This window comes from Leguminivora glycinivorella, chromosome 14, assembly GCF_023078275.1.
Source record: "Leguminivora glycinivorella isolate SPB_JAAS2020 chromosome 14, LegGlyc_1.1, whole genome shotgun sequence".
NCBI classification, from domain to species: Eukaryota; Metazoa; Arthropoda; class Insecta; order Lepidoptera; family Tortricidae; genus Leguminivora; species Leguminivora glycinivorella.
Window position 1 is genome coordinate 2,496,207 of NC_062984.1, and position 15,787 is coordinate 2,511,993.

A 15,787-nucleotide genomic window follows, 5' to 3' on the forward strand; every position below is an offset into this window, starting at 1 on the left:
TAAATTACGTAATAAACCCACCAACAAGCCAACGAAAGTATCTCCCACATATACGCTCATTATTATTATTATTATTATACAGAGCCAGTGATCCACCGACAAACAAAATCTTGCCTTTCGGGAAATAAGGTAAACAGTAACTACAAGTTCAAGCAGCGCGGTTAGACAATGGACACATAATAAGGTAGCTGTCCAAACAAACGACGCGTTTAGCAAAAAACTTTATTTATGTCAGTCTCTGTCCGTAATCGATGACGCGGACCACCCGGCTCCTTACGCGCGTAAACGCATCCATTACGTGTCCATACAAATTTCCAATTTTTAGTCGAAGCTTCGGCTCGAGCCTTGTAAAAAAGCTGACGATTATGGCGCGTCAGCCTTTCATTGACGTAGAAATTCCTCGGCGGCGACGTCAGATTCATGTCGGCCGTAGTGATACCTCTGCGAACGCGCGCTGCGGCCAGCAACTGGTCGCGCTGCGCGCGGCGCGTCAGCCTCACGACCAGCGGGCGGGGTTTGGGCGCTCCACTGTCTCTTGATGAGTCACGCCGAGGTGCTCCGGCGCGTTCCGCATGTACTATTTCTTTTTCATCCAGACTCACTCCCAACTTATTCGAAACGGCAAGCGCAAGGTGTAATGCACTCTCGTTGTTTTCCTCCGGGATGCCTGATATTTCAATATCGTTACTCAGGATCTCCTGCTCGCGATCATTAATGTCCATTTTGAGGCTGACAATCGTCTCTTCAAGTTCTGAGCTACGATCACATGTGACTTCCCGCTCGGCACGTTCCACGGCGTCCATGCGCGCTGTAAGTTCGTCTACTCGCTTATTGCACCTCGCGATAGCATCGTGAATGCCCGAGATCGTAGCCCTAAACTGCTGAAGTTCGGTTCGTGAAGCTCTAATTTCATCACGGAGTAAACGCATTTCTAAGTGTAAGTCAGAGGGCGCCTCTATCGCCTCGCATGCAGGCGAGGCTACGCGACGCAACGACGGGCTCGACTCCGGCAACAGCGAAGCCGGCGCCGCCGACGACGAAGTCCCAGGAGAAGGCTGACTTTTAGGAAGAGGTCTTCGAAGTGAAACCCGAGACGTATCTAGGTCACTGAAGGTACCCTGCTTGACGGGTGTATTTGTATTATCTGTCTTTGGTTTTTTACTTAGGCATTCTTGGCACTTCCAGCATTTTTTGCCGTGCCGTAATATGTAATGCTGGTCGCAGCACGCACCTTCAGTGGACATATAGCTACATGGAAGTAGTATACGATACTCTTTAGGTACTTAATACTGTAAATCATGGAAAAAAAATAATTTTTATTCTCCTTCAGTCGTTCCCTCAATGCTGAGGATCGTGACATCGTGTCATTCTGTTGAAGACGTCTCTCCATAGGCATCTGTTCTTCGCCAAGCACATGGCCTTGTGCAGTTTTAATTGCATGGGTGCAGTAATTTTAACACACAATCTAGTAGGGGGAGGAGCCTTAGTTTTCTCAACTTGATGAATCTCTCCAGGCTATATATTTTTTTGCAATTGCTCTTTGTTCTACAATATTGATGTTTAAAGAGTAAAAAAGGGTCTCCTTTTGTATGAAGAAGCAATTACTCGTGGTTGTCCACTTTTCTCATAAGGTCGAACTACTTCATACATTCTTCTGCCTCTATCGTTCAAAGTAAAGAGCGAAAGAGAAGCAGATAACGACAATTTCGTCTGCGGTACGCAGGAAGTGAGAAATAATTTGGGAAATAGCAAAGGGACAGTCTATTCGCGTTCTGTGGCACGTGTATTGAAAACGCGTGATTTTTCCTTATTGACTTTATGAGATTTCTTTTTTTTTTCTTGGCGCTTGCTTCAGGGTAATAAATGAACTTAGATTCCAATTTAGATTTAGAAGTCGATCTCTCTCTCTTCCAAGCTATTAATCCCACATGGTGGTGGGGTCAGCTTTCCTTGTCAGCCGCTTCCACTTCGCCCTATCCTTGACGTCGTCTTCGGACACTCTGCACTCAGCCATATCTTTTAGCACTACGTCCCTCCATCTTGTCTTCGGTTTTCCTCTGCCTCTCTTACCGGGGATGGAGAACCGTAGTGCTTTTCCAACGTAGTCTGGTGGTCTTCTCCCTACATGCCCATACCATCGCAGCCTACTTTCCTGCATTTTGTCCGCGATGTCGCGTACGCCCAGGCTGTCTCGCACGTACTCGTTGCGGATCCTATCGAGCCTGGTGACGCCGCACATCCATCTCAGCATCTATCCATCTCAGATTTAGAAGTCGATATAATAAGTAAAAAAAACGTTTGCACCACACCAAGGTACCTATAAGGTTCTCTTGATTCTTCGAAAACGGATAGAAAAATTGCACTTTATCGTAAAGAGTGCAGTGCAATTTAATTAGTATAAATGTTTACTTGATGTCTAGAAAAAATTACCTGATAAATTAATATATTAATAAAGATTAATGAATCATGAATATTTAATAAATAAATGGATTTGATTTAGTTTGATAGTTAGTAGGTATTTTATTCGTGTTGGTGTGGTGAAAAATTTTATGTTTCACTCGGTTAAAAAGTCCCGCGGCCCCGATAGGTCTAAGAAGCGAGGACTGGGGCCCGTTTCTCGAAAGGCCTTGTATAGGGAACATGACTGTTCTTAAAATAAAATATTTTATACCATGCACGAAATAAAGCATCAGATAATTATAAGAAAAACATGGACAGAAGTTATTTTTAAATCCAATTTCTATTTAATAAGTCACATAGAAATATATAAAGGGACTGAATTGACCGTGACGTCACTCAATTCGATTTCATAATTAATTCCATATTAGCAAGTCGTTCAAATTCGTTTTGACAGTTCTTAAAAAGAAGCTGATTTGACTAGGAGGCAAGTACCCTATTACAAGTGCGCGAACTGTCAAATCGTATGGGTTGTCATGGAAACACACTTGTAATACAAGGCTTGTACCTTTCGGTTTTGAGAAACAGGCCATTGGACGTCGTGAGAGCAGGTAATATATGCAAGAGAACAATCTCACGCCTAAGGATGCCGAAGACCGGGCGAAGTGGAGAAGACTGAGCAGGAAACCAACCTCCCTGGCGCAAGGCCGGGAAAACGCTAAGCTGAAGAAGACTCGATGGCAAAGTTTGATTAACCTTCGTGCCTTGAAACCATAGCAACGCTCAAGATTATTGGAATCTTTCATGTTGTATGAAATAAATTAAGCTCGCATGCATAAACCCATTCATATATGCAGATGAGGTCCAAGTCTAGAACTGCTAACTACTCCGAGATTACTTTGATAATTATTTAGTCTAGCTCAGAGCTGAACAGTGAATAATTAATGTGTTCCCCTCTAGCGAGAAACTGTTACTTAATTATATAGTGAAATGTCCACAGTTCTAGTTACTTCAACAGATGCAATTCAATTTTCAAAAAGCCGAGAGATTACAAAATCTCTTACCACTACTCGGTAAATTAAACGCCTTTTTAGCGAGGCGCGTAACGGTTTATGCTATAGGAGGCAAATGAGCAGACGGGTCGCCTGATGGTAAGCGATCACTGCGTGCAATGGACATCCGAAACACCAGAAGTGTTGGAGGTGCGTTGCCAGCGATCAAGATGAGTGAACGCTCTTTTCTTGAATGTTTGAAGGTCGTATCGGTCCGGAAATACCGCAAATATTGCTGTTTTTCAAAATACACCTTATAATTAAATTCGTAAAAATTTTTATGCATTAGGTACTCTTCCTTTTGTGGATAAAATGCAATTTTGCTATCTCTTTTCGAAAAATCAAGAGTCTCTACCAGTTGTGTGTGGTGAAAAAGATATTTTAAAACCTATTCACTCAGGTCTTCTCTAATCCTTAAGGACCAATAACTTATTCACCAAACATAATGCTTCTTGGTAAAAAGCACTCAACGTGAAGTTGTTCACACTGCATCCATATAACTATTCTTGCTTTTACGGCAACCAAGAGAAAAAGAAGTGATCCAAGTGAAACATAATATTAGTTATTTTATGTTTCCATGTTTTTTTTTTTCATGTTTGCTCCAAATATTATGTTTTGTTTTTGTGTGCCTAGATTTAAGATTCAAACATTCAAACACAATGTAATACCGTAAAACGTACTTTGCTCGCCCATGGGTAAATTTGGTAACTTTGCACCACCTTTAAATTTTAATATGGTTTGATTGCTTCAAAAATCAAAATGTATGTTTGGTTAGATGATTATTGAAATCCACCCTTATACACATATCAAAAACCGGCCAAGAGCGTGTCGGGCCACGCTCAGTGTAGGGTTCCGTAGTTTTCCGTATTTTTCTCAAAAACTACTGAACTTATCAAGTTCATAACAATTTTCCTAGAAAGTCTTTATAAAGTTCTACTTTTGTGATTTTTTTCATATTTTTTAAACATATGGTTCAAAAGTTAGAGGGGGGGGACGCACTTTTTTTTCCTTTAGGAGCGATTATTTCCGAAAATATTAATATTATCAAAAAACGATCTTAGTAAACCCTTATTCATTTTTAAATACCTATCCAACAATATATCACACGTTGAGGTTGGAATGAAAAAAAATATCAGCACCCACTTTACATGTAGGGGGGGGGTACCCTAATAAAACATTTTTTCCATTTTTTATTTTTGCACTTTGTTGGCGTGATTGATATACATTTTGGTACCAAGTTTCAGCTTTCTAGTGCTAACGGTTACTGAGATTATCCGCGGACGGACGGACGGACGGACGGACGGACGGACGGACGGACGGACGGACGGACGGACGGACGGACGGACGGACAGACAGACATGGCGAAACTATAAGGGTTCCTAGTTCACTACGGAACCCTAAAAAAGTGTCAAATAAAAAAAATACACTACAAGCAAAAAAAAACTTTTTTTTGGTTTACAGGCGTCATACAAAAGATACTGGTATATAAGTACAAAATATTGCGGAACAATTGAATCACATAGCGATAGGTGCACCCAGACATAGTTTTCTGTATTTTTATTTGGTCTGACGTAGTACGCTAGTGCGTAATTAAAATGTTACAGCTTCTTAGGTTTAATGATTTATCGGATGCCGCTATTCGATTGAGCAGTAGAACTGATTTCTAAAAACTACATTCTAAACAGCAATGTTACCCAGACATCATACCATAATTTTAAACATTGGCAGTTGAAATTCGGGGAGGTCTTTTGTATATACAAATTTAAATAAATATATTCCTGCATATTGAATTTTGTCAAAAATCAATGAGTAAAAAATTTGGAGCAAATTTTGATGCAAAGTAGGCGTTTTACGGTATTGTTATTGAATAAATAAATATGAATATTTGTTTTACAAGGGAGCAGAGTTGTTCTTTAACCGCACGTGCCAATATTGATACCCGAGCAAACGAAGGCATAAAATCTTTTCGGGAGTGTAGTGAGTTGTTCGAAAAGTGGAATCTTGAGCGTTGCGAGGGTTTCAAGACAATCAAGACACAAAGGTTAAACAAACTACCCGCCGAATGAAACACAAAATTATTCACCACTGCAATTCGAATAAAACACTAACTTTAAAATGAACACGCCTTATCGCCTTGACCAAAAGAGGTGTGTTCAGATACTTGTGAGCAACGACTGTACCCAGTAAGATATTAGCCGCCCTTACACAGTCACTCTATCGCGCTTTCCTTGGAGCATACAGGATATCGCGCGGTTATGCCTGTGCGCGGAATCGCGCACGATTGCATGTTGTTGGTTTTTAAGCTTCACGTTCTTTCGCGCGTGATTGCGCGTCAAAGTTTTTAAGAACGGAAAGAGCGTGCGTGTAAAGGCTAATCGTGCGCGATATACCGCGTGAATCTGGCGCGTGTGCACATGGATTCACACAGTTTTAGTGAAGTACGCGGTATTGGTATAGTCCACGAGCGTATGTCCGCCGTCTTGCGCGCGCGAATGAACGTACGTACGTGTAAAGACAACCTCAGCCACGCGATTGGGCGCCCACACTGGCAGACGCAATCGCACGTTCTTTCCCTTCCCCTCCCGCCATCTTTACACGCGCATTCTTTCTCACGCGATTGCTGTATCACGCGCGATAGAACGTATGTGTAGAGGCAGCTATTATATACCCTATATTTTCTCCAACATTAATATAAAGTGATGGATCACTCCCGCATAAACGTGTCCAATACATTTTTAACTGACACGACGCTAAGGATGTTTGAGTACGCTGAAGATGTATTAGCTCTTAAAAGATGGTTTACTATAAACTGGAGTTACTTTCAATCATCTGTTTTATGGTTTATTAGGGTTTTTTTTAATGTTAACAGAAACAAATGAAAATGAAATGCCATTCGATTATGAAATCTAATCAGTATAAGATAGAATATTTTGAAATGTCATGTGACACTATTAAGAATTAGCAACGATATATACCTTATTATTATGATGAGAGTGTTCAAAAATCGTTTCATTGTAATTTCCTTAAGACAAAAGATTTAGAACGGGTCCCTCAAGAACATCGCTATTCATCAGAAAATCTTCAAGAATTAGGAGGCTAATTTTTTCAAAGTTGTCCACCCCACTTTTTTTTTGGATTTGATTTTTTTTATGTGGTTTCCACTCAGAATTGCCAGCTCTTTCAATTCTAATAGGAGAAAAAAAGTGTCCCAAGGTTTTTTTCCCATTCTGTTACCATTTTTTCATACATTTTTTATGGTGGTAACGGAATGGAAGGTTCGAAAAAATGTGTGTAAATCTTGGGACATTTTTTTTCTCATATCAGGATCGAAAGACCTTGCGATTCTGAGTATGAATCGCGTGAAAAATACCCATGTTACAAAAAACGTGGGGTGGACAACTCTGAAAAAAATGGCCCAGGAGGAGGAGAAAATACCGATACAATATAATCGATTAGGTACTTCAAAATAGATAGTCAATTGATATGTTCTCGCGATCAAAATAAACCTAACCAATAAATGCCTACAATTAAAGTACCTACAGATAATATAAGTGTGGCCTAATTCTAAAATATAAATTGCTAGCTTTTCCCGCGACTTCGCTCGCGTTAGAAAGAGACAAAAAGTATTCTATATCACTCTCCACCTCTTCAACTATGCCTACTTAAAAAATCACGTCAATTCCTCGCTCCGTTTTGCCGTGAAAGACGGACAAACACCTCTGGTGTTTCGGTTGTCCATGGGCGGCAGTGATGGCTTACCATCAGGCGACCTGTCTGCTCGTTGGCCTCCTATCCCATAAAAAAACAGACACACACTTTCCCATTTATAATATTAGTATGGATTAAATACACATTAAAAAATCTTTATTCAATTTGTAATATCTCCCATGTGTTTATACTTTACAGGTACTACGAGTATAGAATAGCTTGAACAACAGAAATTAAATCATTTATTATCATTAAAAATAAAAAACATGTTACACATCACTTTACAAAATGCATCCACAGCGCAGGCTTCGTCAAAGTATGCTATATTATGTAATTTATGTCAAAAGGGTCATCAATACAAATCAAGTAGGTCATAAACGTTATTATAACTAAAATATTCCTCCCTGGACCGTACCTGGCTTGAATATTTGGCACATGCTATCGAAGTTTTGCAACCGACACTGATTTAACCCTTCTATCGCCACGTAGGTAATTCTAAACTTTATTAGGAAGCACGGAGGCTGATATTGGGCTGTAGCCGCGCGTGTTTTAACGTCTTTGGCAGTAAGGATTAAGCACCGAACGTGACACTTTATCCAGTTCGATGTGCTTCCAAACAATCTAACTTTATAGCTTGAAACTCTAGCTCTTGTTCCTTAGCATTTGGTTCGAGAAAATCAATATACAAGATGCTTTTAAAGTCACGAATCACGATAAGCAAAGTTCATCCTCACTAGAGAGCGGATTTCAGGTAGCGATTTAAATAATAATATGGATATTACTCGTATTATTTATATTTTTTTCTATACACGAAAAAAATGTATGGAAATATAAAAATAAAACCCTTTTTGATGCTTCTGTGATTATTGGGCAAAGATTATGATGACAATAAATAAAAAAATGTTTATTCATTTAAATTGTTTATTTATTTAGGTTCCTCTTCTTTAATATTTCGTCTGCGCTTGCACACTTCTATTACGACTGAAGGAATAGAAAAATGAAAATAATTCGCTTCCTGTGCACAAACTCCTTTATTTAGAATAAAATACTTTTCTTTAGTTTTTCTGTAGTTCGTTTCAAAAATAACATTAATTTAATCTAATTATACAGAGAAGTTTGCGGTGTGGTATATATGTATAATAATAATAGATTGTAAGACCTTATTATAGACCACATGACATGTATTTAAAACATTGCACTAGTCATATCCATATTAAAATCGCTACCTGAGATCCGCTCTCTAATCCTCACTTTTTAAAGGAAATAATTATAGATTTAGAGACCTTATTATAAACCACATGAAATATATTTAAAAAATTGCACTAGTCATATCCATATTAAAATCGCTACCTGAGATCCGCTCTCTAATCCTCACTTTTTCGACACGTGGCGAACCAAGAACAAACGGGCCTCTCGCTCGTTTTTGCCCAGAACGTGCAGATTGTGGAATGAGCTACCTTCTGAAGTGTTTCCCTTGAGCTATGAATTGGGGTTCTTCAAGAAGCAGTAGGCCTGGCACATAATTGCCGCGAGATAGATGACACACGTCTTCTTCTAACTGTATTAATGACATAAGGACGGGTAGTCTATCTCGCGGCGACATACTCTCGCGGCAATCATGTGCTAACCCTGCAGGATGTTGCTTGGGCGGCGATGACTGCTTCCCATCAGGCGGCTCGTCTGCTGGTTTGCTGCCTATTTCATAAAAAACCGACCAAGAGCGTGTCGGGCCACGCTCAGTGTAGGGTTCCGTAGTTTTCCGTATTTTTCTCAAAAACTACTGGACCTATCAAGTTCAAAACAATTTTCCTAGAAAGTATTTATAAAGTTCTACTTTTGTGATTTTTTTCATATTTTTTAAACATATGGTTGAAAAGTTAGAGGGGGGGGACGCACTTTTTTTTCCTTTAGGAGCGATTATTTCCGAAAATATTAATAATATCAAAATATGATCTTAGTAAACCCTTATTCATTTTTAAATACCTATCCAAGAATATATCACACGTTGGGGTTGGAATGAAAAAAAATATCAGCCCCCACTTTACATGTAGGGGGGGTACCCTAATAAAACATTTTTTTCCATTTTTTATTTTTGCACTTTGTCAGCGTGATTGATGTACATATTGGTACCAAATTTCAGCTTTCTAGTGCTAACCGTTACTGAGATTATCCGCGGACGGACGGACGGACGGACGGACGGACAGACAGACATGGCGAAACTATAAGGGTTCCTAGTTGACTACGGAACCCTAAAAACAGCAATTCACCGAAGAGAAATTTCTTAAATTGCGTATGTTCTCATGCGTAACATATCCTGATAATAAAGAGAATATTTCGTTAAAATATTCATTAATTTGCGGTTATTATAAGATGAATGGTCTGCAACGTGTACATTGCTAATCACGATCACGACAATTGAAAAATCACGATGCTATTTATAGTAAGGTGCATTAGGGTAACTCCGAATGACAAAAATGCTCTGGTAATTCCGAAAGGGGAATCTTGATAGGAAATAATGGTGATTTTTATGTGACTTTCGTAATTAGACGACTTTCGGAATTACCCTAAGGTGCATATGTACGTACATTGTGAAACATGTGAAGTTACGAGATTAGTTAAATTGCGACGGATGCCGGAGCACTTTAAAGACTTGAAGTATCTTAAACTGCTAACCAAGAATGTATCTTTTTACGAATAATTTGTAAAAAAACGCCCCCTATAATGTGACAAAATTGGAACAAAATGCTTGGAAAAGACATTTTGATATAATTCAGATGTCAAATCTACGTTCGCTGCCCGTTAAATACCGGCAAATGTAGGTAATATGTAAATGCTGAATTGAATTTAAACAATTTATTTTGCACATATTAAATAGAATTATGTACTTACGAATAAGTCTGAGCAAAGAGCACTATAAATTAATAGGTAACACATACGTTCGCATACATACATAAACTCACTCTTGTCGCAAAAGACGTAGGCAGAGCATACGAAAATTATGAAACTCCTCAAGTTTTAGTGCCATTCTTTGAAATTACTTAAGGGATCGAAAGGCAGCAAAATGTATGAATAATAACTAAACAAATGGAAGGAAATACTGAAATTGTTAGCCCGCGACACACAGGGCCCAAATATATTTCTGATTTCAGTGTGAGTTCCAAATGGCCTGATAGTTTAGGCAAAATTCGTACACAGAGAGCGGACGAAAGCGACCGTTTTCAGCGTGTCACGGATAGCCGGGCCTAAAGGCACTTCGTACCGGAATAAACACTTTGGGTAGTATCAAGCTATTCATGATTTATATGAGAGCACCCATTTTTGCCTGAAAAACAGGAAAGTATAATGATGATGACTGATAAGCGATAACATTATTCTATGAATGTATTTCCCTTGTCCTAAAAATTGTAGGTAAATCTAATCTACCTAAGAAACAATTGGTATTATCAAAAAGTTTTATGAATAAGGCCGTAAGAATTGTTATACATGTAAGAATAATATGAATTCAACTAAAGTACAAAGCTAATATGATTAACAATTACGATTCGGTACTACGATTTCGATATCATATCACTGAATAAATTCCTACTACATATATGTCTATTAGAATTGAAATATTAATATTTAGGAGAACATACTAAAAACAATAAACCAAAATTCTATTACAATTCAGTTTTGGGTAGTTTATAAAATAGACAATTTAATAAAAAAGTGATTGATTATGATTGCCAGCTTTCAACGGCAACTGCCAACTGTTGACTGATTTGAAAACCGGCCAAGAGCGTGTCGGGCCACGCCCAGTGTAGGGTTCCGTAGTTTTCCATATTTTTCTCAAAAACTACTAAACCTATCAAGTTCAAAATAATTTTCCTAGAAAGTCTTCATAAAGTTCTACTTTTGTGATTTTTTTCATATTTTTTAAACTTATGGTTCAAAAGTTAGAGGGGGGGGACGCACCTTTTTTTTCCTTTAGGAGCGATTATTTCCGAAAATATTAATATTATCAAAAAACGATCTTAGTAAACCCTTATTCATTTTCAAATACCTATCCAACAATATATCACACGTTGGGGTTGGAATGAAAAAAAATATCAGCTCCCACTTTACATGTAGGGGGGGTACCCTAATAAAACATTTTTTTCCATTTTTTATTTTTGCACTTTGTCGGCGTGATTAAAATACATATTGGTACCAAATTTCAGCTTTCTAGTGCTAACGGTTACTGAGATTATCCGCGGACGGACGGACGGACGGACGGACAGACAGACATGGCGAAACTATAAGGGTTCCTAGTTAACTACGGAACCCTAAAAACGGTGGAATAAGGACAGCGAAAATCAAACCGGTTGCTATAGGATTACAGTGTGTAACCAACCATCAAGTGGGCTTTTTTTAAAGAGCGTAATCTAACATAGTTATTTAAGTTAACCATGCATTACTTTAAAGAATAAATCAATTTTTTTACTTTATAAATTTTTTAACAAAAAAAATGTATTCTTTTTTTTTACCATATGCTACGAAGAAACCCACTTGAGCACCTCGATATTACAGCCGGAATTTCTCAATTTGTCGGCCTCTGTTGTAATGTACTATTATTATCCACTTTGAAATTTTCTTTTACTTCTTCCTATTAAATGAATAAATAATAAAAATAAAATAAATATTGTAGGACATTCTTACACAGATTGACTGAGTCCCACGGTAAGCTCAAGAAAGCTTGTGTTATGGGTACTCAGACAACGATATAATTATATAATACATAGAAAACATCCAGCGCTTATAACTCAGCCAACGATACACATAATATACATACCACTCATATAGGTACATATAAGACATGCATGACTCAGGAACAAATATCTGTGCTCATCACACAAATAAATGCCCTTACCGGGATTCGAACCCGAGACCGCGGCGTAGCAGGCAGGGTCACTACCGACTAGGCCAAACAGGTCGTCCTATTTAATCAGAACCATACTACATTTATCGTATTACGAATTACGATACGTGTTTTTGTTACACTTTGTACATATTACGTAGGTAACTAAAAGTATACGTTATGTTCCTTGAAGTCACATCCACGGTGTTTTCAGTGAAAGGAAATAGTAATGAGCTACCTTCTGAGGTGTTTCCCTTGCGCTATGACATGGGGTTCTTCAAGAAGCAGGTATTTAGGGTTCTCAAAGGTCGGCAACGCATAAGTGGCTCCCCTGATGTTGCTTATGTCCATGGGCGGCGATGACTGCTTACCATCAGGCGGCTCGTCTGCTCGTTTGCTGCCTATTTTCATAAAAAAAAAAAAAAAAAAAAAAATCCGATGTATTTAGGATATGTTTAGGAAACTCAACGATAAAGGGCATGAAAAACAATTATATGCCGTAGTGCAAGTTGTTCGCTAGATGTCGCTGTACCACCTGCAAACTAGCGAACGACGTTCTATGGATTGGTTAATTATATGTAATTAAAATGGAAAATTTATTATTGTCATCTTTTTTGGCAAATAAGTCCGTATAGAAATAGTTATTGATGTGATTGTTTGGTGAATTAAACATTAAACCTATTTAAAAATCCCTCCATAAATATGTGGCATTCCACGTTTAAAGGGTCCGCATGCTTTAGGTATGTGCTATAGGAACCTTTAGGCATGGAAAGTCACATGAAAAGTGGTCGTAACTTAATAATAGATGGCGCTGTATTCGAAAATCTTGACTGATACGTAACTCTATACCCATAAGTACTATTCAATATACTCTATGGTCACATCAGTCACATATAGAACGACTTGTATGAACTCGCGCAATTTTGTGCTAAAATGCCAGTAGATATCCCTACTTTAAAATCTGAAATAAAAACTGTTGAAAATGCCGTTATCACCATTTGCAGGTACATCCGACAAAAGCTGTTGAAAATGGAGCTTAACACGTTCACTCGTTGAGTTGAGTTGAGACACATTGTTAAGCGTTCAGGGTTCAGGTGATGAGGGTGGATTTGCGTTGATGCGATGGCTAGCATGAAGTTTTACTCTGAATATTTTTTTTAACTGCGCTCCAGAACTCGAGTTGCAGATGTAGGTAGGAAGACCGCTACTCTTAAGTGGAACTGGGCTGGACATGTCTGCCGCATGCACCCCGAACGGTGGGCCAAAATGGTTACCGAGTGGGACCCACGGAACACCGTGGAGGGTGCAGGGCGGGGTTCAGGCAGGCCAAAAAAGAGATGGCGGGATGACTTGAACGCATTCTATCGAAGCCGGCAGAATTACGCACATGACAGGGTTGAGTGGAAGAAGCGAGGGGAGGCCTTTGCCCAGCAGTGGGACACTACAGTAGGCTAATATTATTTTTTTTAGTTTTTTATTTGTGATAGTTGGCCAACGAGTTCAACAAGGAAATATTGACGGTGAATAATAATGTTACTTATCAACCCACGAAAAGGGACAGAATTGTCAGTGTCAAGTGTTAAAGTCACTGTGGTGGAATAGCCCACTGACGAGAAGTATAAATAGGTAAGTAGTAACGATTTTTTCACCACACCAACTAAACTATTCGAAAACAGATAGCAAAATTGCATTTTATTCACATGAAGGCAAAGTAATTTCATTCAAATTTTAACTTGATGCCTTAAGCTGCCTTGTAGAATTTACCTATAAATGATGATTTTGAATCATACAAATCTAATAAATTGATGGATTTGATTTAATTTGATGTTTTATAGTCAGTAATTTGTTCGTGTTGGTGTGGTGAAAATTTTTGTGTATCACACGGTGGCAAAGTTTGTTTAACCTTCGTGCCTTGAAACACTCGCAACGCTCAAGATTCCACTTTTTGGAATCTTGGAATCTTTCGCTTGCTCGGGTATCAATATTGGCACGTGCGGTTAAACAACAACTTTGCCCCCTTGTATAACAAGTAACTATTACGCAACTATGGGAACAAATCAAATTATTTTAACAAATATTTTGATTTGTGTTTTTATGTAGTCACACTACTATATATAAATTAATAAACTTTTTAACAAAAAATAAAACCGCCTTCAAAAATAAGCGCGTTACAAAACACGGAGAAACTAAAAAGCCAAAAATAATAAACCTTTCAATTCAGATTTCTTATCGTATTGCAATAAGCTAAACATCCAAATTATAAACAAATCAATTATTTTTGTAGTCGGTACCAGACCTGTTCGTCGCCTTGCTATTGCCTGTTTGCCCCACCCAACCATACACAGGCTGGTACCGACTCCAAAAATAATTGATTTGTTTATAATTTGGATGTTTAGCTTATTGCAATACGATAAGAAATCTGAATTGAAAGGTTTATTATTTTTGGCTTTTTAGTTTCTCCGTGTTTTGTAACGCGCTTATTTTTGAAGGCGGTTTTATTTTTTGTTAAAAAGTTTATTTATTTGTTGATTTTTAGTGGTTCCTAGTGATATTATATGTATCAGTCCGAATACATGTACAGTAGTGAAAGAATTATCCTTTAACTCCTAACCATTGAGGAGTTGACCTTCCATCATCAGCTCAGCCACATAAAATTATTACCATCAGACGTAAATACTAGTGTACCTTTGAAAAATAGACTAAAAACATTACATGTGCCTATAACATTTGAAGAGTTCCCTCGATTTCTCCAGGATCCCATCATCAGACCCTGACTTGGTGCCAATGGGACCATCTTGGGGTTATACCGGTTCGATCAAAAAAAAAATTTTGAAAATCGGTCCACGATTCTCGGAGATATCGAATAACATACATACAAAAAAAAAAAAAAAATAAAATAAAAAAAAAAAAAACATTCAGTCGAATTGAGAACCTCCTCCTTTTTTGAAGTCGGTTAAAAATAGAAATAAGATGTCATTATATTAAAGAAAAAATGGCGAGGTGGCCTAGGGGCTCATGGCGTTTGGCCCGGATTGCTAAAAGACGCCGGTTCGAATTCGGCCTTCACCACTGGTGGTGCTCGTCATTTTTTTCTTTAATATATGACATCTTATTTCGATTATTAAATAACTATTATTTTTACTATTATGTTTTCAATTTTTTAACCGACTTCAAAAAGGAGGAGGTTCTCAATTCGACTGAATGTTTTTTTAAAGGTTAGGTTAGCTTAGTTTCTTCACTTGTGCATTTTATACTTGCATGCAATTTTGCGTGAATTGGTTGAAATATGATGATATTTTGCTCTTTCTGTCTGTGGCCATGTTTAATGAAAATGGTTACACTATGTAGGGGTGTTTTTTTTTTAAATTTAATTATGCTTTACTCCCCGTGCGAAGCCGGACCGAGTCGCTACTTAATAAATAATTACGTGTTACGCAAAGGGTTACTAATGAGACTGCTGGACCCTCACAGTGATTAGAAACTTACTTCAGCAACTATTTCATTGTAATGTACGTAACATGTATTCCTAGGTGAGGGAAACTTTGAAGGGTAATGTGAAGTTAATGCCAGGGCTCCCGGAATGTCCTTTGGGCGCGGCAACCGCGAATTCGGCACTCACGTAACATTGACGTATGCGAGCTCTAATAATATTTATCCTATAGTATGTAAGTTTTGACATATTTACCTAGTTTAAGAAAATGTTTGCAACACCCTACTAGGGTCCATGAGAAACTTTGTATGTTTTGTAACACCT

General features: G+C 38.1%; 1 protein-coding gene across 1 annotated transcript; it reads right to left on the reverse strand.

The window, feature by feature from the left end:
* Positions 1-1,906: 1,906 nt before the first annotated feature.
* Positions 1,907-2,251, reverse strand: LOC125233128. The gene has a single exon (XM_048138997.1). The coding sequence runs from the start codon at positions 2,249-2,251 to the stop codon at positions 1,919-1,921; it is 333 nt and encodes a 110-aa protein (XP_047994954.1). The 3' UTR covers positions 1,907-1,918.
* Between the last annotated feature and the right edge of the window lie 13,536 nt (positions 2,252-15,787).

What these genes read in the sequence shown, in the direction of transcription:
- LOC125233128 (XM_048138997.1), bottom strand. Translation starts at nt 2,251, where the DNA reads ATGCTGAGATGGATGTGCGGCGTCACCAGGCTCGATAGGATCCGCAAC.